The 22,034-nt window shown below is 35.6% G+C and overlaps 1 protein-coding gene across 3 annotated transcripts in view; it reads right to left on the bottom strand.

The window, feature by feature from the left end:
• The window catches only part of CRIM1 (cysteine rich transmembrane BMP regulator 1), a 175,794-nt gene that overhangs the window by 20,831 nt on the left and 132,929 nt on the right, over positions 1–22,034 (bottom strand). For all 3 annotated transcript variants that reach the window (XM_042022013.1, XM_042022015.1, XM_042022014.1), the window contains 2 exons: positions 14,664–14,792; positions 2,032–2,188 (listed from right to left, as the gene is read on the bottom strand). In XM_042022013.1, coding sequence (XP_041877947.1) covers positions 2,032–2,188; positions 14,664–14,792 — 286 coding nt within the window. The remainder of the gene's footprint in view (positions 1–2,031; positions 2,189–14,663; positions 14,793–22,034) is intronic.

Here is a 22,034-nt window from a genome sequence, read left to right on the forward strand (position 1 = left end):
ATTACTAACTTTTAACAGTCTTAAAAAAAGAAATCACAAATATGATGATTACTCCTTAACTGTTCACTCTCTAATATACTTTTCTTGTAATATTTCCTTCTTTTTGTCCTATTTGTGACTAAGTAGTTACATTAAAATAGAGATTTGTCCTCCATCACATCCCATGTTTTTAATGATCATAACATGCATGGAAGTCAAATACATGGTATTTTAAAAAGGAATTTGGCACAGTAGCAGTAAACTGAACAAATACACTATACAACCACAACTCTAAATAATTTTCACACCAAGGTAAAACTCGAAGTGAAATGATCCTAAAGTAGTTCTTGCCACAACTTTAGCCCTTTATACTACAAACAGTTCCATACATAGTTATCTTCAAATGTTGCTAATTTCATTCAGTGTAATTATTCACGTATTTTGCAGAGAATGACAGGATTAGAGTGCTCATTTCCAATTTCTAAAAAATTGAATTATCTGAAAGCTTTATTAAACATTCATCACTTAAAAATACCAGCCAAGCATTGTGCATAATAAAATTACATTGTACATGTAAACCCAGAATTTAAATTGAGAGCTATTTTCCAAATAGCTTAAAAAGGTTTAAAGTTCATCTGTTTTTCAGGTGCACAAAAATGTATCAGAAAGATCATCCCAAAGACAGGGTTCTTGAAAACACTGGCATCAGCTTGAAATCAACTTGTTCTTAAAACATCTTAATCCTACAACTACCATACTATGCCCATTAAAATGTGCTGTTATTTGTAAAATGCTTTTGCTACTTAGTTCACATAGATTTTCTAATAAAACTGCTTTGCACACACTTTAATAAAAAAAAAATAAAGGAAGGAGAGTGTGTTTTAGCTTATCTAAGTACAAACCCCACATACGTAAATTCCAATTTTCCTTTGTAGGTCAATATATTAACTATGTGGTATATACAGACTAAAACTTACTGCTCTTCCTTTTCTGTGACTTCCCTCTGGTTCTACTTTCTCCCACTTGCAAAACTGAAAATAACTCTCAGCCACCCCTGAAGTCAACATGCCTGAAGATAATTTTATTATCTCCTTAATTTAAAATTCTTTGTTTTCCTGTCTCATTTACTACTCAGTATACTAAGAGGACACACCACAGTAAAGATGGCTATTAAAAAACCTGCAACGTTTATGAACAAGGGTCAAAGAGAACCCTAGAATGAACCAGAAATTTAAGGAGTATTATTATCAAACACTAGGAATTGCAAGTATAGTAAATTTCATTAAAAATAATTTTAAAAAAATTACATATGAATGTTATCTGAAGATCTGCTGTCATGAGGTAGAAATTAAACTATTATGAAAAGCAGGCAGTAACATGGAATGAACCCATAAAAAATAAAACATATGGTAAAATATATATATAGATGCCACCAGAACCAATTACTAAGAAATTTCTGTAACAAAAGACCTGCTCAGTTTTCATCACCTGTTCCACAATTGAATAAATACCACAAATATGGAGAAAGAAGTCCACCACAAATACAGATTTTGAACGCATTTACAAAAACGTAGATAAGATATAGTACTGTTCTTCACAAATCCTGTAATTACCAGAAATGTCTCACTAAGACTAGTCTGCTGTCATATCAACATTAAAAGAAACTTGAAGTACTAGATAATAACTTGAAGAAAATAAATGGGCTATAAAATGAAAGGTTATCAAAGCATGCCAACAGAATTTCAAAAAGCTACGTGCAAGAGATATTACTTGTAAGTAGCTTTCCCATCTTGTTTGTCAAATTCTTCAAAAAAATTTAAGCACTGCTTTGCCTTCATAATCTGCTGGTTTTTGAGCTGCTGTTTCCAAATCTGTTGATCAAAATCCATTTTGAAGAATACTGCACTCTCACATCCATAACACCATTGTATTTTCCCACCCTTCCCCCCGCTTTGCCACAAAGGAAACACAAGAACATATTCCTGGATTTCTGCATATTTTCAGTACACACAGGGAGTGCTTTAAGTGTGCTTTCAGGATGAGAATACGTACAAGTATCCAAAGGGACAGTACTTGTCACATACAATGGGTTTGCACTTCTTGGGCCGCGGCCGGCACTGACAGATCTCACAGTTGTGGGCGTCAGTCTGGAAGCCGAAGGAACAGTCCAAGGAACAGCCTGAAATGAGGCCGGTGCACAGCTCCTCTCCTGCAAAGGACACACGCAGTTTATCACAATATGAAAACTGTTTATATCAAACACATCCTCAGCAGACCAAACCTGCTCCCTTTTACTTTGTAACTTTCTTAATAGTGCTAGGCCTTACCTTCAGACTGTCCTATTTTTAAAATATTTGACAGAATTCTTCAGTAATGACCCAAACTGTATGAGTAGACACTACAGGATTCTTCAGTTCCTGTCAGCAACTTGGGGAGTACCACCTGGTACCACAAACTAACATGATTTTATGAACAGATGCACAGCCAAGTCCAACATCCATGACTCCATTGGCTTTTAATAATATATCTAAAATAACACATACTTGCCACACATTATATGGGTTTAATAGGCTTTTGTTCAATATAGATCATCTTTATTTCTCCTCTGCTTATTTTAAATAGAACTTAAAGGGTGGGATATATTAAAATCTTTTATTCTTTATGCTGTTTGCTGTCAACTTGATTTAGACCTGCTTTTAAAAAATATAACTGTGATACCCTAAGATGTGATCTAAGCTTAGAGATGCTAGACTAAAAGATCTGTCTCTTGAAGTCCAGTACCAAGTTTCATCTGCCTTTTATGGTATAAGGAAGATGTAGAACTGTTGGCATCTCAATTTTTCTGGTACACAGATAAATAATGGTCATTATATTCACTCTCATTGCAATTTACTATTTTGAGATTAATCAGTTTCTTCTCACTCTTCTTGAAAGAAGAAATGCCAAAGAAATGCCAAAAAGACTACTCTTAACATATTGTGGGATACAATGTTCTTTTATTGGCTGCAGAGGTGAGAGGAAACAGAAAATTATGAGGTTTTTTACACTAGTGATGCAAAACACAAGGGAAAGAAATGCCCATTATTACAATAGCCAAAGTGAAATCAAAATCAAAATAGGAAAAGGGGGAAATATAATTAAGATTCTTCAATAGAAGAATATGATGGGTGATATCCAAAGGCCTGACTTTAAGAGTGATATTTAAAGGATGGCTGATCTCTAGCTGAAACATCCACACCACTATAAAGTATTGGTAGTACAGAGGTCAGCTGAAGAGTATTCTTCCAGATGTGCCCCTCATTTGAGCCCTAAAGACCACTTTCCTTTAGGGGGATGAACATTTAGGGACACAGTTTTTCCAAAGCAAAGATCAGTTATTAACATTGGCTTATTCTCTAACATGGTAATTTACTGAAGGAAAATTACAGAAGGAATCTTTGCTTTACTTAAATGCTTCCTCATCTGTTTTTGTAATGTTGCATTTAAGACTGCAAAATATAGACTTAACCAGATGTGGCTAAGCTAAGTGTTTCCTTATCTATTCTACCAAGTTAATGCTCATCTGGTAAAGAAAGCATGTTTCTTACTGTCTCAGAATGAGACCAAAACCTCAGAAAAAACTGGCAAATTCACTGCCTACTTCTGCAGTGGAATTTGGGCATGCAAGTGCAATACAACATAAGAGTTTCATTATCCCAACCAACAGTGTTCAGTTTAAATAGGATGAATATAATCAGGGTCGTGAGTCTCACCTCTTCACTTTTATGCGAATTTGGTGTCTGAAGAAAAAAGGGTGCAAGTTTGGTGGGGTTTTTTTTGCCATTCAGAATACAGAAAAAGAAATGCCCGATCCTTTCATAACCTCTAGAGATTGTGTCTGGAAGCAGAGTATCAATACTACAAGATTTAAGCATTTATTCTCAGTCATATCTAACCTTTGCACAGCAACAGTAACCCTTATCTCAGGTTCTTGCTTTAGAGAGAAACACACATACAAAGATCTTCATGAGGGTTTACACATTTTTGGAGGATTAAGTCAGGCCGATCTACCAAGAATACTAATCTTTTTAATATGTAGTCACTAATGCTGATTTTAAGACACTACAATGCAGAGGAAACTTTGATATTTTTCTCTGGTAAAGAGTGAGTTATGCTTAACACAAAGACTTTTCTTGAAGCAAGTTAAAATAATGAGAATTTTTCTTTCACTTTTGAGCTTTTATACTAGGATGTTTGTACAGAATTATCCCCTAGCAACACACAGTGATAATTAAATTTAACTGAACTTTTCATTACACAAGACTTTATAAGGTAGTTGTAATTTTTAAAGCTAGGCTTGAACTTTATAAAGAATGTACGGAGAAGTACACTAGGTTATCTCCAAAAAAATTATGTCCAGTTATGATCTTTGATATAATGTAAGTTATGATATCTCCTGCAGATGCTCAGAACTGATCAGTGAATAAACCTGGAATTGCACAGGTTGAACTGAGCAGAGCCACTCATTTTCAGAAGCATACTGTCAGGGAGATGAAATGTTTATGTGGCTGCCTATAAACAGTAGGATCATGAACACAGGTGAAGAAAAAGGAAGGTACATATGCAAAAGCATGGGAGAAATAAACAGGCATCTTAAAAAAGTAAAAGGAAGAGCTGGAAATAACAATTTAAAAAAATATCTAAAAAACCAGAAAAAAGAAGAACTTCTTTTTTAGTCAGCATATTTCTTCATTTTATTTGTCTCCAGATTATCTGCTAAGGAGGGCTATCAAAGTGCAAAATCCAGGTTTGACTAGGAAGTTATACAAGATGGCAAAATAGGTATGCCTCAGAATCCCACAGCCAAATACTTTGTTTTCAGTCTTGTATTCTGCTCTGATTTGGCTAGTGAAACTGCTTTTCAGAAATGCAAAACAAGTTTGTTGCATTTAAAGTTAATATGCTTTATTAAAAGGCCCAGGGTGTCTAGGGCAGTGCTACACAAGAAGGAAGACATCCCAAGTGTCTCATCCCAAGTAGCTCATGACGTTAAGTATACTTAAAACTCAAATAGACAGCTGACATACTAACCAGGAGATCCAGTCTTGAAGCAATATCCTCCTTGCTTAATCCTTTACATAGTGAGTTATCCGCGAAAGAATTTTCACTTTGTAAGTGGCCAAGAAAGAAAAGTTCTTCAGAGCCTTGAGGTAGATGACTAATAATCACCATTGCCTCTCAGGAACAGACAGTGAAGAGCATATGAAAAATCATCAAAATTCTGGCTATGTCAAACATAAAGGGAAAGTTTGTTGAAGTCAGTGCAGACAACTGTTAATGTATGGACTTTCTAGTGTTATGTCAATGTTATGTATGAGGTGATCAGAATAACCTCCACAGACGTCTGCTCACTGTCTTTCTAATAAAATGCTGAAAATTACATTTCTGATGCTTTTTACTGAAATTAACACGTTATTGCACTTAAATTTCTGATAGTATGACAGTACAAATGGTGGAAGTAGATTTTAAACAGTTTTCGAAAAAAATTCTCTACGAAGAAATGTAGTGTCATGAAACTAAGAATGTGAATTCTGGTCTGCTTTCTGATTTTACATCTAATCATCTAAATTTATCCTATTAAAACATTATTAAAAACATGACAACTGCAGGCAGACTCTAAATGAAGTACCATCTGGTACACAGAGTTTATGACTGCTGCACAGGCCTGTTGAAAAGGACAGTCCATCATTTTAAGCCAGGTATTTTTTTCAGAAAATTAAGTGAATCACCGATGTCACAAAGCAAAGCGTAGCTATTGGAGAAAGAAAGAAGAGAAAGAGAAAAAGATTGAAAAGATTGCGAACCTAAAAATTCAAATATGGATCCAATTCAGTGTATACAACTGGTCATATTGACAATTTTTCTATAGCCTTAGCTATTGGTTTAAATTAATCATTGCTAAAATAATCACTAATCCATTAAGAAAAGATAAGTAAAATCAGATTTTTTCCTAAGGTTTTGCATTTCAAGTGACACATACTGAGGAACAAGGAGAACTAGTTCATGAAAGTCAACTGCAATGAACTGAGGAAATTTATTATGACAAAATGTTGGAAGGTATTCATTTGAGGGTGTTTTCCATCTCTGCTTAGATAAATGTGATGAGGAAACTGAATCCAAAATCATGGAATGCATTTGCAGAGAAGAGATACGGCCTTAACTGGTCTAATAATGGCTTCAAAAGTGTATCAAGGCAACCAGACAGGTTGAAATGAGGGTATAGTAAACATTTTAAAAGCTAATGGAGAAGAAAACTACCATTCAGAGTTTGAACTGCATTATGCACTTGCATGTCACTGCAACTCTAACAGAATGAGATCAAGCTTCTGATCACATAGTATAAGCTAGTCTTTTGTTTTCGTGATTAGTTATAGTGACATCACATATAGGGAACTAAACTGATGGGTAGATAGGAGGTAGAAGAATAAAAGAGAAACAGAATGATGAACAGGAAATCAATTAAAGGGAAGACATCTCTCATTGTGCTGCTAAGGGAAATATCTGGGTGGAGAGTAGAGTTCTACATGGTTAGTAGAAACATGTTCATTAATTTTTCTTATAAAACATGAAATGTCAATAAGGTTGTGCCAACACAGAAAACAATTTGCACGACAAGCTCAGAGTTTCGATGCAGGATATTGGTTGATCCCAGAATGATACTGATGAGATACGACTTTAGGAAAAGTTGAATGTTTTCCTGAACGCCTCAGGCTCATAGAGGTGTCTTTTTACTACAAATATTTATCTTTTTAATGTGATGACATTAGCTGAAATACTACATAAAATGCTGAAAGATTAAGTACAGTAGAAGGCTAGGACACTAAACATGGAAAGGTTGTTTGTCCTGAACCAACAATGTTATTAAATAGTCTCCTGCTTAGAACTAATACTCACTTGAGGACTAACATGCATCGAGTACTTATAGCAGTGAATCCCGCCCACACAACAAGATCATGCAGTTTTCTTTGCCATGCGCAACCACGACTGCAAAAGCAGCAGCAAAGTCAGTTACCAACAGGTCCAGTTGGTAGTTCACAGTCAGTCACAGTCTTCACTAGTCCTCATCATAATGGCAAAAGCTATTGCTTACAGATTTTGAGTCCTCTAAAGACTGCAGTACTAGACAAAACTTTGTTCTGTAGTTTGCTACAATTTAACACATTATATGCTGACATAAATATGGGAATTTCAAGTTATTTGATTCATTTGGATCAATTTAACATGATGCTGTTGGAAAAAATACAAGCAGAAAGAACAGCTGAAGATTAGTTGGTCTTCCAAAAAGCCCATTTGTGAATTATTAACAAACAGATATTGGTGAGGTTTTTAAGCCTGATCACCATTGCCCATAAACTCCTTTTAAATATAACGATTTCTTTCCCCCGCTTTCTCCACACACTTACAAACCCTTTCATACATGCAGACTATAATAAAACAAATATTGAGCATTTCAGAAGAGCATGACAGCATTAAAGAGGAATCTCTTTGGGATATAGAGGATGGGACAACACTCTGTAGAAGAAAGTCTTGAGAACTGATGATTACCAAGATATGGTGAGGCTCTACACAGCATGTTACATACAAACTATGTGGTGTTTTAAAACTCTTTTCCACTAAGTATCTTACTCTCAACACTAACATCAACTCTAGTTTTAAAAGGTTGTCTGATACCTGTAAAACTGAGTCACTGGCTGCTGAAGGAATAAAACATGTTCAAAAATCAGCATGTAACAGCAGCTGACATACTGATGTGATCTACCACAGTTGAGGTCCCACATCGCAAACAAGACAACAACATTCTGTCCCATATGTTAGCAATGTCTGCATTTGGCAAAAGTAACTTTGTGGAATATTTCAGATACAACACAACCTCTCCTTCCCAGGTATAGCATCTCAGGGGCAACGCATCTCAATAGGAATCACAGGTCTTTGTCCTAAATTCAAACCATTGTATGCATGATTTATTCCTGATTTCAGAGTGCTCACATCCCTACCTCACATCCTCACATGAACCTACAAATATTTGGAGTTATAAAATATTGCCAAAAAAACCCCTGAAAAGTAAACCAAATTCAATTCCATGAATTGCATGTTAGCTCTAGAAAGGGTCTTCTGCTTGAATTTCTAATAGCTTGATTGTAATTCCAGATCTTTTTTTTTAAAGAAGACTTTCTTTTTTTCTATCATATATATGGTATTTAAAAAACTCCAGGCTCTTAAACTGGGGTATTTATGTTTTTCCAATAAATTATTTTACATATGGACACACTGATATATACACTGTAAGGACTGAAAATCTTCTTACTCTAAAAAGTTTTGAAAATGCATTCAATGTTGAAATACTTTTAGTTTTCAGTCCTCTAATTCAGATGAAATTAATAACTGCCAGAGAATATTAATAAATACATGACAAGGACTATGTCAGTATTTCAGCTTGGCTTAGGCTGGTGTCCATTCTTGAAAATTTGTAGCATGGCTACACAAAGCTAGCTACATACCTTTACCAGCATTATTTTCTTGATGCTGAGGACAGATCATATCAGGAGAACTGTTTCACAGTACCTTTACAATTAAGCACTCCTCAGCCGTCCTCTCGGTGTGGATTGCTACTGCTGGTTAATCTTCGGGGGTGGGGATCTGGGGAGGCAAATTTATGAAGGAGAAAACTAGGTTACTTAACAGTAACTGGAATTCTCTGAATATATTGCCTCCACAGATCCACACTAACCCTCCCTCCTTTTGTTAGACTTAAATCATGATTCACAAAAGCTGGATAAAAATGAAGGGACTGGGCACTGTGATGCTAGAAAACCCTGTTTAAAAAAATAGTCTTGTGAGTCCATTGAGGCAAATCAACCACTTGGATATTTGCTCTAAACAAATCTAGGATTCACATACAACACATGAAGTCATTAAAATGAAATTGTAGCGGTGACATCTCAAAGGTGGAATTACTGTAGAATGATCAAGCTTCAAGCACATTGGTTCTGGTTTGTTTTTTTTTTTTTCACAAGTCAAGCCAAGTGAAGTCCTAATCTGCTTCTACTGCACTAGGTATACTGTAAGCACTAAGTCCAAGATATTGTAATCTTCAGAGATCCTGCCGAAGACTATCACTCTCGTGAGAAAACAGATAATATTTATTTGGCATGAGTTGTTCATCATAATTCCAACCTCTTCAAGGAGCACTTCCACTATCTTGCACGTGTGCTTCGAGTTAGTATTTTTGTTCTACTTAGAATATGTACTTTTTTTCTGATCTGAGCCTTAAATTTTTAGGAAACGTGCTTCATCCTAAATTTTCCATGGTTGTATTTCATTAACTCAGGTCTTATATGTAATAGCTATTCCTTTTTACATCACTGCAGAAGGATAAGACATCCTTTTTCTGTCTTACAGAATTACTCAAAAATCTAATATGTGCTCTCCTTTGCACTAAGAAAGATTACCTGGACTTTTATTTTATAACTTTTATTTTCCATGGAATTTGTTGGGAAATCAAAGTAACAGTGGAAGATAATTGCTACTGAAACAGAAGAGTGTTACCTAATTTATATTTTACTTTACTACTTCCAGGAATTATGCATTGCCTGAAGAATATTTTGTGTAATTAGTGTCCAATTACTGTCTGACCTCAGTTTGACATAGAAATAAACACAAAATTAGTTTATTTAAATGGGAAAAATTAACACTGAGGGAGTTTACATGTTGAGAACACACATCCCTGAGTATGGACTACTTACAGAAATACAGGAATGAAATATTCAAATTTTGGCTATAAGACTGAAAGGTTAGGACTCTAACTATTGTAGAACTAACACACAAAAACGAGGAGTTGAGATGTGTTCTCTTGCTGCAGTCCCCACAAAGTTTTCTTAGGCTTTTTTCTATCATCAGTCCCTACACTTTTTCAGAGCCTCAACTGTTGCTATTTATAGACAGCCTGTAGATGAACCTACCTACCTTTCCTCAAACCTACCAATCCTGCCTTTGAATGCCTACGCAACTAAATGAAGACCCACATAGTCAAAGTCCATGCTGGAATTTCACTCTGCTTCATCAGCTATAAAGGGAGATGGTGTGACTTTGCCAGAATATTGAGGACCATGCTTCTGGTGCATGCTAGTATAGACTGAATGACAGTGCCTCCTTTTAACTCCATGGTAGAAAACGTGTTCTTCTCTTTCAAGGAAAAGGTATCAACACTTCCAAAATTATTTCTGTGTGCATCCATAGAATGTGCGTTGAGGAGAAGGTGGTTTCATGTTGAGAGAACTGTGCAAACACATAATATACCAAGATTTCTTATTTTTCAACAGTGATTGCATGACTTGCTTTGACAGACAAAAGAGACCATGGCATGAAGTGGAAGGTGATGAATTATAATGTGCAGGGGAAACGACTCATCTCAGTCTTCTACAATGGCATGCCACCATAAGGAGTCTGAAATCAATGAAGCTGGATGACAGTTGCATTTTGGAACTGCAAAGGTAAGCTTTCTAAATGACACAAACAATTTTTAAAATTGACAGCAACACTCTAATTTAATTCCATTTTAGTAAGATTTGAAAGGTTAAAAAAATATTAAAGTCATGTGTGCTCACATTTATATCCTGAATAGCACTATATGTTCAATTCATTTGGTGTAAAACACTAGTCTCAGTCACAGGAGAGATTTTAAAGGGTTTTTCTTTTCTGTGAAACTAATCCAGGGAACAGACAAGGCCTGCACTGCAGACGCTTGCTGAAGAATGACTTCATGTGCAGCAGCAGCTACCAATCAGATTTTAAATCCTATTTTATGGCAATAAGCAGGCATTATTTAATATACCCATTAGTCTTCCTTAGGGCAACAGGAGTCCTGCTTCACAAACAGTGGATCACTGGTCTTCCACAAGGACTCCTCTGAATGTATTTGTCTTCCTAAAGACTTCATTCCACTCCAGTTCTCCCTATGAAAGTAACGGCCTAGAAACTCCAAACACAAGAGCAATCATTGCACACTACAATTTTTTTCTTATTTACTTTTTTCTGTTTGTGTTTTGCTCTTGTATCATCTTATACCATCCTTGTGTTTTTTGTTGGGGTTGGTTTGGGTTTTTTTGGGTAATGCCTTTCATGTTTTTCCTACTTGTTTTATTCTTGGTATTCTGCAGTGGTTCTTCCTAGGTGTCTTGGGGTGACTTTATGATGTGTATCCCATGTTGCTGCCCTATGCCCAGAAATTAATTTTGTGCCTTTCTATGCCTTTAAACTGAGCCTGAGAAGAGAAAAACCCGACCAAAACTTTCAAAGCAGTTTTTCAGTTTGTTTTCATGTTTTCGAGGACACGGAGATAAAACCGGTTCGCGTTCAGCTGCGGCAGGAGAGCGAGAGCGGAGGGAAGCACCCGGCTTGCTGCTTTCCAGCCAGTTTTTCACCTTCCTCTTTCTCCAGAGAGAGACGGAGAATTGAACTTTTGTTTTCCTGGGACTTGGTTTTTTTCCCTTTTTTCTCTGCTGGACTGTTTCAACATCAGAATACATCGGGAAGAATTTCCACCGAGGCCTTGACCCTGGAGGTGGGCCCACCACCCTGTCCCAGCTCCAAGGAAGGGGAGAGAGAGATCCAAGGAAGGACTCTGAAATTAAGGACTCTGAAATTTTCCCAGGTTTTCTCTCTACAGCAAGAGGTTTCATTATTTAGCATTAGTATCTTTTTTCCTGTGTATTTTTTAAATAAATAGTTGTTATCTCTTTCACTCTCCTTCGAGGAAAAAGTTTTTTTTCCCGAACCTGGTGCGGGAGGTGTGGTTTGTAACCTCCCTTCTCTCAGAGGATGTATTTCTAAATTTGGCCAAACCAGCACACTAGGTTCTGGATTATAATTTTTACCTTTTGTTGTCATGTAGCGCTGCTTTGGCTTCTAGATGCTTCTGGTCAGTATGATCATTCTTTCTCCCTCATCATTTGTGGTTCCATGTGTACTTACTGAATTTTCTTCCCATATCTGTCTATGCTCACTCTTTGCTCAGTGTGTTTTTTTTTCTCCCTTCTCTTACAACTATGGTCTGGCTCTGTTACTTTAAAAAGCTATTTTATTTTACTTTACAGCATGCATTTTTTCACTGCATGTTGCTACAGCATGTTTTTGTGTTCACTGCAGAAACAAAAAGAAGGATAAAAGACAAAGTAAACTACTTCTATTAAAATCATATTCTAGAAATGTTTTGATTTGCTTCTTTCTTCCTTCTCATTCTGTAGTTGGCTTGAACCAGGCTGGATAGACTTGAAACTAATTAGAATAAAGCACCAAACAAGTTTCATTATACTGTACTTACATAATCATTCCAAATAAACCTGTTGTACTTATTTCTGGCTACATGAATGTAAATGAAGATAACAATGAAGAACAAATTACACCCTCACTCTATGTTCTTCTACTTTGTCGTTTTGCTTTTATTTTGGCTGAAATAACTGAAGTATAACAAACCTTCAGCAGAGATATCTAAAAAGAAATTAACAAAAAAAGGAAACTTTATTGGAAATAGGTTAGTAGAAGTAGGATAAGATGACTTCAAATGGTAGTGTGGGCATGGGGGCTTTCTTACTGAGGCACTTAAATTTGACTCTGTCAAGCAGCTTAGACCAGAAAAAAACAAGTAGATGCAGTATAAAGATAGTGATGTTCCCAAAAGTCCACATGAGTCTATATGAGCTAAAGATAATACATGTTCTGACATCCCTAAGAGAACCAAGATGCAACTGAACTGGTTTGGACTTTAAAGTACACAGGATCGCAAAACACAGTGAGCTAGCACAGTACATTTGCAGCATATTTGACCTAAGACTCCTCTCTTCTCATTTCTTACACACTCATTTGTCCAGAGCAGAGCCTTGCAAGTGAGAGACATTACTTTACAGAAAAATTCAATTTCTGTCATTTTGATTGATAACCACCAAATGATGATTTCCAAGCTGTTATTTTTCTTCACTTCCTTAGAAAATAAAGGTCTCCCCTATCTAAATGACTGAGATTTTTAAGCAATCTACTAGTCACATTATTTAATGGAAAAAACAAAAGATGACAAATGATACTATTAAGTTTGCTCCGGACAGTTTGCTACTGTAAAATGAAGATAATTTCAAGCAAATCTGGCAAGACAAAAATTCCCCTGAATAGGTTCTTATGCACTATTTAATCAGAAATACTCTAAGCAATAACATCCTGAGACGTGGTTTGTGTCCATATGCAATCTAGTAACCTAGAACAGAAGAAATCATCCTTCGGAATGGTGTGCCTCCAGTGCACCAGACCGGAGGGAAGGACTTGCATGCACAGGCATAGATGATGAAATTTGCCAAGTATGTCCATCTTCTTGTTTGTGTCGAACTCCCCAGTCAATTTAATAATAACAGAAGGAGAAGGAAAATCAAAATACAATGCTAAAAGCAGACCTTAACATTTCTAACATTTTCCTTAGGAACAACAAAGTAAGGCAAATATGCAACAGCTGGGATGTAACCTAAGGAAAACCCAACCTAATCCTTCCACGAATACAACTTGGAATCAAAGCTATTATTTCTGTATTGCCATGATAATATTACAGCTTGCCATATATTTACTTTTGTTAAGATGTCTTCTCCAACACCAATCCATTCCTAAAACTCTTTAGTTTGTACTAATTAAGAATTTTATTTTAACCATTTCTATTCGGGATCCCTACAATAGTCATATTGGTTTAGAAAGTGGCTGAGAATGAGTGGACTTAAACCAAAAGAGGAGGAATGGAGGAATACTTTAGTTGTGAAAGCCTTAGAGGCTTCAAGAAAACTGAAAAACTACAATAACATTACAAAGAGAGTTTAAACCCATTCCTAGGTTGGGTTGGCAGCCACAGAGATGCATCCTGCAGCTGAGACTAGCACTCCACAGGTGTCCTTTGTTGGCCAATTCCAAAAACCAACCTGATATTCCTTTATATTTCATCTGTAAACAGTGAAGTCTTAAGGAAACACATATAGAAAATACGTTTTTCTCGATACACACAAAGTTCTCACAAGGCACATTGTTTTTCCTTTGGGAAGAAATAGATGTTAAAGCTTGCATAAATGCTAACTAAAATATTATATATGTATATAAAATAAATATAAGAATATATTCTAGAAAGAAATATAAATATGGATATACTCATATATATACAAACACCCACTCCCAAGCATATAATTTTCAAACATTTATCCTCAAAATCTAAATTTTGATGAAAAAAGCTAAGTTGAAAATAGGCTGTTTAGCAACAGGAGTTTTTGAAGTGCAGAAACCTAGATGCTCATAAAATTCTTTAGACAGAGGAAAATGAAATGTGGAATTCTGATAAGACTTCTCAAAGTCTACACGAATATTAGATCCCAAATTATTACCTTTTCTAGTCAGCTGTTAAATTTTTACCTCAAGTCAAACACTGTACGTTTTCCTCCAAACACATTTTAAGCAAGCAAGCAGTGTCAGAAATCAGGAATCAATTCTTTAAAGATAAACAACTACAGAGCACACACATACTAACACAACATATAATCAACACTATGAATGGGAAAACCCAGCATACTACCATTTTCACATACAGCTTCATATAAAAGGTAGAAGCCACTGTATTTTTGCATACTCACTAGTTTTGCACTGACAAATGCGACAACCATTTTGGTCCAGTTTGAAGCTATAGATACAGTCTTTTTCGGTCAAAGTGCAGTTCACCAAAACCTCACAGGTGGGCGGACCTATTGTGATATACGTTGGTTCTAGGGGTAGAAAAAAGAATAAGAGGTTCTTGAATATTTGAAGTAAGTTCACAAAAATCCACATGCAATGTAATAGTTTAGAGAGTAATTTTAATTACTTTTGTTTCTGATGAATATTCTTGGTACTTTAGAAACAATTCGAGAAACAGACTTTGTTTCAAAGTGATGTACACTCAACAAAAACAGTATGAAGTTGCAGAAAATTTTTCAAGTATTGAAACAGAAAAACATACCACTTTTTTTCTTGTTCACTATAAAATCAGCTTTCCTGAACATGCAGTTTGAAACTGAGTGCAAAATATTTATTTTGTCCACTTTTCTCCAAAAGTATTTCATCAAAATTTCATGATGGGATTTTTGCTTTAGAAACTGAACAGAGTTTCTCTAAAGCTGAATTGATTGATACTACCAAGCTGCACATCAAACACGTAATGCAGTAGTCAAATCTTGCTCTGTGTGAATAACATCACCTCTACTGAAATTTATAGCAGGAGAGACTCTGAATACCAGATGGGAACGTAGGATGCACTGCATGTGAAAGATCTCTGGAAAGCATTTAACATGTCTCTTCATTGAAAATATCACATCTTACAGTATACTGTGAAGTCCCAGATTATGCTTTCTGAAGTTGAGGAGATTATTGCCAATTATAAGATATCTATCAACAGTATAATACTTACTTTTGGACACCATTTAAATATGCTGGAATATGAAAATTGTTTTGATACATAGGGTACACAGAAACATTAATGTGCTCTAGTATAGAAAGTTGTTAAAATAAAACAAAACCCAGAAACTTACGGAAATAACAAGAAACCTCAAAATGACCATCATAAAACAGGATACAGAAGGAAAGCAATACCTATATTTTCTTGAATAACTTTTTGCTCTCTGAGACTTATTTTGTCTATCTTGTGCCCTTCATAGAATGCAGGCACTGAAGAACCAATGAATTCATAGTTATGAGCATTATTAACATTATACAAAATATTCGGGACACAAAATTTGCATGACTTAAAGAACTGTGAGCTTTCATTTCAGTGCTTCAACTGTTTACGTGTACTCTGTTTCTCCATCTCAAGAAATGAAAATTTATAGGAAATTATATTTAAAAAGCCTTCCATACTTAAATTGATAAATTGTGAAAATCTGGAGAAATTATATGGACTGGAGGTGGCCACATCTTGTCATCTTTCATCCTCAGACCACAGATTTTGCCATTATTACCTATAGGCAGCTAGTCTTTCAAGTAAGGGTAAAATATTACTCAATGTAGATTAAGTTGTTAGAAGTATACACTGTTAAACAAAATTTCTGTGCCTATTGGCTCCATTCCAGCAGGCAGCTTTTGCACCCATGCCTTCCAGTCAACTGAAAATTATCCTATTACAAGAATGAACTTTTCTGCTTTCATTGTCTTTCACAATTTTCAGCTTTTATAGCTTCTCTCCAGCCCTGCTCTTCCCAGCACAACAGCTTATACAGCTGATGAACATTTTTAATACTTTTAAAATTAGGTCAGCTAACTAGAGTTTGGAATGAAAAAACTGCATTAAAGACACCACAATTAAGTTAGATAACTTCAAACTTATCTCAGAGGTCATTTTTCAGATTATGCGCCTGCCGAGTAACATTCAAATTCTGTTGCTTGTATAATTTCTAGTAGGAAAGTAGCAATACATTTTAAAAACATATAGAAAAGCACTAACACCTTTTTTCATATACAAACTGGAAATCTGTATAATGGCATCATGTTTCTCTAGATCCCTCAAATATCTTCTTATTTAAATTAAAATTTTTCCTTTGGTAGAGATTTAATATAAATTACTAGGTTGGAGGTCAAAGGATGGGTTTCCATCAATTCTTCATCTCACAGCTCTGATTTTGGATGTGTAGTGTAGAAGAATAGACATAATGAGCAAAATTTTTTAAAATCTGTGGATTTCCAAACTAGACTTCTTTTAGTCTAAATGAAATCTTTGTAGTTGTTTTCAAATTCATTCAGTAAAGTATCTGAGTAAATCACATTAATGTCTAATACTTAACATTTGCAACTTCACCAAACCATTAGTTTAGGAATCATGAAGATATTGCTATATACCAATATATGCCCATAACATGATACATTCCATTAATTAATCCTGTGTAGGCCTCTGAGTACATAAACTAGTTTTGCAACCAAATTGACTTTTAGCATCATTCCATTGTCTAACCAAAATATCCTAAACATGCAAAAGACCAGAATGCAAGAGCTACCCTGAAGCTACATTCAGGTTACTGGTCAGCCACCACAAACCCTACACTTCAAATGACAAAAAAGCCACAGCAATGCTTGTACTCACAGGTAGTTAAAACCACTACAAATCATATGAATCATTACTGCTGCCCAGAGAAAAGTTCACAGACAGTAAGACAAGGCAGAGAACTGAAAGAAACTGCAGTTTTGTCATCTGACTGCAGTACGTGAGGTAAAACATCTTGATACAAAAAGCCTACAAGACCTTATTGAAAGTTGAGATGCAGGCTAGTTAGTATCCATTGATCCACTTGGGTGTAAACTAAACCTAGAGAGAAAGAGGATTGTGTTTTACTCCCCATCACTAAAGTCCACCCCTCAAGATAACTTCCCTTTAATCAAAGGTATAACTTAACAGCTAGGAAAACCAGCATAAATATTCATAATTATATATATATATATTTTTTTTTATATAATTATTTGTGACTTTCCAAAACTAAACCTCTGTGTTTTGATGCTCTCTTCTCTTGGGCACATTGACACATTTTTTGTGCCTTTAATACATGCAGTAATATAGTATTTCTTACAAGGGATGAAATAAAACTGTTGTTATATTACTTTGAAAAGTTTTTGTTCATCCTCAATTCATTGTGTTTTATTATCCTGTTACCTTCCACTCTTGGGCCTGCTTTCAGCATCTTCAGTGTTTCTAGTCAAGCTTACAAATCTGTTTCTTTCTCCCTCCTCTCCCTAAAGGTAAGCCCCGAGATACAGTAATTTTATATGCATGCCTGCTTCTCAATGAGCTGCAAGCAGAGGACAAAAGAAATAATTTCATTCCCTACCCCCACATGTGCAAAAATGCAGCCAGGAAAAAAAAATAAATTCAGGCCTTTTCACTTCACTAGACAAGACTCAACAAATAAAGCCAGATCTGCTCTGCCAGACTTCTGGCTATTTGAATAGGCAAGCGGTAGCTAAGCTTGAAAAAGCATGTACCACCACACAATCTGAACTGGGCTTTCACTGCTGTTCTTGGTAGAAATGGCTGAAGAAAGATCCAGTGCACAAATGCACAGACAATGGGTGGGAAAAATGGGTGCTGTTTCTGCCTGTGTGCTTTACCAACAATACAACCGTACCGTAGAAAGAAAGAGAGAAGAAAATAAAGAGGAGGGGATTGAAGAGAGTCTGGATGAAAACAATGGATTATTTAACAGAGCACAGATTTTGCTGATGTCAACTGCTTATATATAAAGTTAAATGCAGATTCCTACTAGAACACCGTGCTTTGATATATTCTCTCTGATCCTGATACTTTCTCTGCTGAATTTTAGTGCAGGTTATTAATTTGCCTGCTGTGAGGTTGATAAAAATGTCTGAATTAATTTTTTACAATGCCATTTACTTAAAAACAACTTCAATGATTTTAAAATCCACATCAGCTATTTCATCTACTGGTGGACCTCTAGTCTGACTAGTTCACTGAAAAATACTACAATATGAGATCAAACCCTGAATCTCATTCATTCCAGCTTGAAATCAAACTGCATTTAAGGTGAAAGAAGGGAAGACGGTGACATTCAAATAATGCCTGGAGTTGGCTTTGTCCTTAAGGACCAACATTAACAATACTAACACAAAAACCGGTTGTCAAAAAAAAAAAGGGAAATAAGTTATCCAAGTGGAATAGTACTTTCATTGATTTTTTTCCAATCTAGAATACTTCTGTAATATGAGCAAAACCAATCTCTACACCCCTCTTTTTTGATTTCTGAGACCTCTCACTTCTCCTGAGTGATGTGACACAGTTTGTAGTACAAAGAGCAGATATTTTCTTCTGTTAACAATGTGAACTACTATAAATACACACACAAGAACACAGGATGGTCAATCTGGTCTAGTACTGTGCCTTATATTTGCTATATTTTGATGAGTATTGCGGTCCTAAGATACTGCTCAAGTATTCAGACATGGAGAGAAATTGATGCAACCGTGTTTCAGTGAGATCAGGGAAAATTTGTTTCTCAGGATTAGAATTTTATTATATACACAATTTGATCAATTATTAAAAAAAAAACAAAACAACAAAACAAGAGAAAGGAAACTGAAATATACCACTGACTGCTGAAGCCTTGGAAAACAAACAAAACCAAAGAAAAAAATCAGGGACAATTTACTGCAATCTTGTTGACTTCTACTGTTTACCTGCATATTAAAAACAAACCATTCACTGAAGATGTCACCATAATTATATAAATTATATCAAAGACAACTAACTAAATAGAATCCTTCTTGAGTGTGGAACCAGAATGAAAAATTATACCCACCTTCATAATCATATTCTTCATTGTTCAAAATCTGAACTCTGGCCACAGAGTTTGTATCAGAAAGCAAAGTGGGATTACACTTAACTACTCTACTGCAAAGCCAAATATATTATGAGAGAACCAAGCATTCAGTTTTGGTTTGTGTGAAGGACCAGAGGGACCTGCACCAGCCGAAGCAGAGCCTGCAGGTACAAGGAAGCAATGGTTGCCCTCCATTTAGCACTTGGAAGCCTACAGCTGGAGTAGTGTCCAGCTTTGGGCTCCTCAGCAGAAGAGAAACACGGATGCACCTGAGCAAGCACGTCACAAGGCTGGCCACTGAGCTGGCCAGGGGCTGGAGAGGTGGCATACAAGGCAGGCTGAGAGACAAAGCAGGGCTTGCTCAGCCTGGGGAAGGAGGGTCAGGGGGCATCCTACTGCTGTCTACCGCTCCTTAACTGGAAGGTACAAAGATGAGAAGGCCTGGCTAACCTTGGAGATAGCTCCAGGCTAGGATGAGAGACAACAAACAAGCATGAAATGGGAAAGTACAACTTAATAAAAACTGTTTTGATCTTTCTTTTAAACCACATGGGTCAGCAAACTACAACATGGTCACAGAGACTTGTGCAATCCCTATCCTTCAAAATACTCAAAATTCAACTGGGACAAGGCCCGGACATCCCTCTGCCACTGGACCTGCTTTGAGCAGGACAAAGGACTTGAAAAATCTCTGGTGGTCCTTTCTAACTTGCATGACTCCATGAATTTCACTTTCATATTAACTCAGGACATTTCCAGGGGAAGCAGCAATATCCTTGATGAATCCTAATCAAGGAACTGAAATCAAAAGACAAACATTTCAATTTCTGATGATGTCTGTATGCTTTTGCCAAGTACTGATTACCTTCATTTTGCAAAATAAGTACATGTTTGTCTAACACTATCTCTCTGAATCTACTTCATGACTTAAAAACAAGCTTTTTTTATTCAGGAAGCAAAATTTCTTCCAGGTGTTTGTAAGAGAAATTGTCTGTTAAGAGTTATTTAGCAACAGCCACAACCAGCTTTAATCAGTCTCATTTTTTTGTTCTCCTTTAAATTAAACATTTCACATGCTTCACCTCTTGAAGGTATTTTTATTATTATTATTATTATTATTACATGAAAAACAATCTCTTTGCTCTGTTTCATCTGGAATGCAATATTTTAACTCCTAAAAGATTTTGTTTCATACTTTTGGTAATACCATGTGAGGGAAATACCTACTTCATGGTTTTACAAAATTTGTTGTAAATAGGGAAGTAACTATTGTATTCTAAGCTTTTTCCTCTGCATGTATTTCTTCTGAATAAGCTCAACAGAATAGAATTCTAAGATGTCCAAGATCTCATTTGTTTTCATAAAATTAAATCCTCTTTTTGGGGGAAAAAAAAATTAATAAAAATCATATTATAAACAAGGAGAAAGATCTCCAACGTGAATAATAAAGAACATGCCCATGTTTGGGGAAAGTGAAATAGCTCCCTCTTCTGTAGTATTTCATAACACAAACTACACCTTTAGAAGAAGTTTGATGTTTTGATCCTATGAAACCAGCATCAATCAACTTAAAAGAAATTCAAAATCAGAGCATTCAAGCATTTACCATTAAAAAATACACAGGAAAAGATCCCCGTAACCAAATAGTACTCTAACTTTTTACCTAATGGTTTACGTGATAACTGGCTCAAAACTGGGCCTGAAGGGTGTGCTGCTCAATAGCCTTTCATTCGAGTCTGCATACTTGTTTAAATTTTGTCTACTGTCCAAAAAAGTTAACTGCAGCCGACTAAGCAGCAGCATGTGTGTTTACTTAAGCTTCCTGTAAAAACATTCATATCATTCCAAGAGTGACTAAATGTTTTCCATCCTCATAGTTCGCATTCCAGCCTTCCCCGCCCCTCCAATTCATTACATGAAAAATATCAGTCCTGAGTCCTGAGCTAAAGAATTTCCTTCCTGGGTTTGAAATACTTAATGCCTCGCAGGAAATTTTTTCCCAGAATTTAGCTATCTGTGTCAGCTATCAGGGTTCAACAATTCAGCATCACATAACAATTTATAAAATGTATGCAAGGACTTAGATGATATAACTTTCTAATTCTCAAGTAACTCTGAAAATATGTTCATTAATACCTCCAAACACATAGTTCAGTTTGGCAGCCTTTTGTCTCAAATTTTATTCATGCTGCCAACCTGAAACTACTAAAATATGTATTTTTTCTTTGAAAGTAACTATTATAATCAAAGACTATTTATTGCTGCAGAGTAAAGAAGCCTTCTATGTACCAAAGGTGCATGTGTGGGGGTATATGTATGTCATTTTTGCAGTGAGATGCAATCAAAATACATACTTTCTATTCCCAAAATGTAAAGTTAAAACCTTTTGTCTGTCATAATCAATTCCAACAGTTTTTGGTTTAACAGGCATGTATACTCTTCAAATGAATTTCAATTCTGATAAGAACTTTTTTTGACTATTTTAGGTGGAACAACACTAAGAAATGACCACCTTATTAAAGCAGAATCAATTAAGTCAATCAAGAAATGTCCAGATACATTAAGAAGGCCATTCACTTATTTTTACTAGGTGAAGATAAATACTAAATTAGTGTACATCTGGGGTAAATCTATGAAAGCCAGAAGTGCTGAAAA

This window comes from Corvus kubaryi, unplaced genomic scaffold (assembly GCF_017639235.1).
Source record: "Corvus kubaryi isolate FWS band 111438036 unplaced genomic scaffold, C.kubaryi_AGA036_p1.0 37184, whole genome shotgun sequence".
Lineage (NCBI taxonomy): Eukaryota > Metazoa > Chordata > Aves > Passeriformes > Corvidae > Corvus > Corvus kubaryi.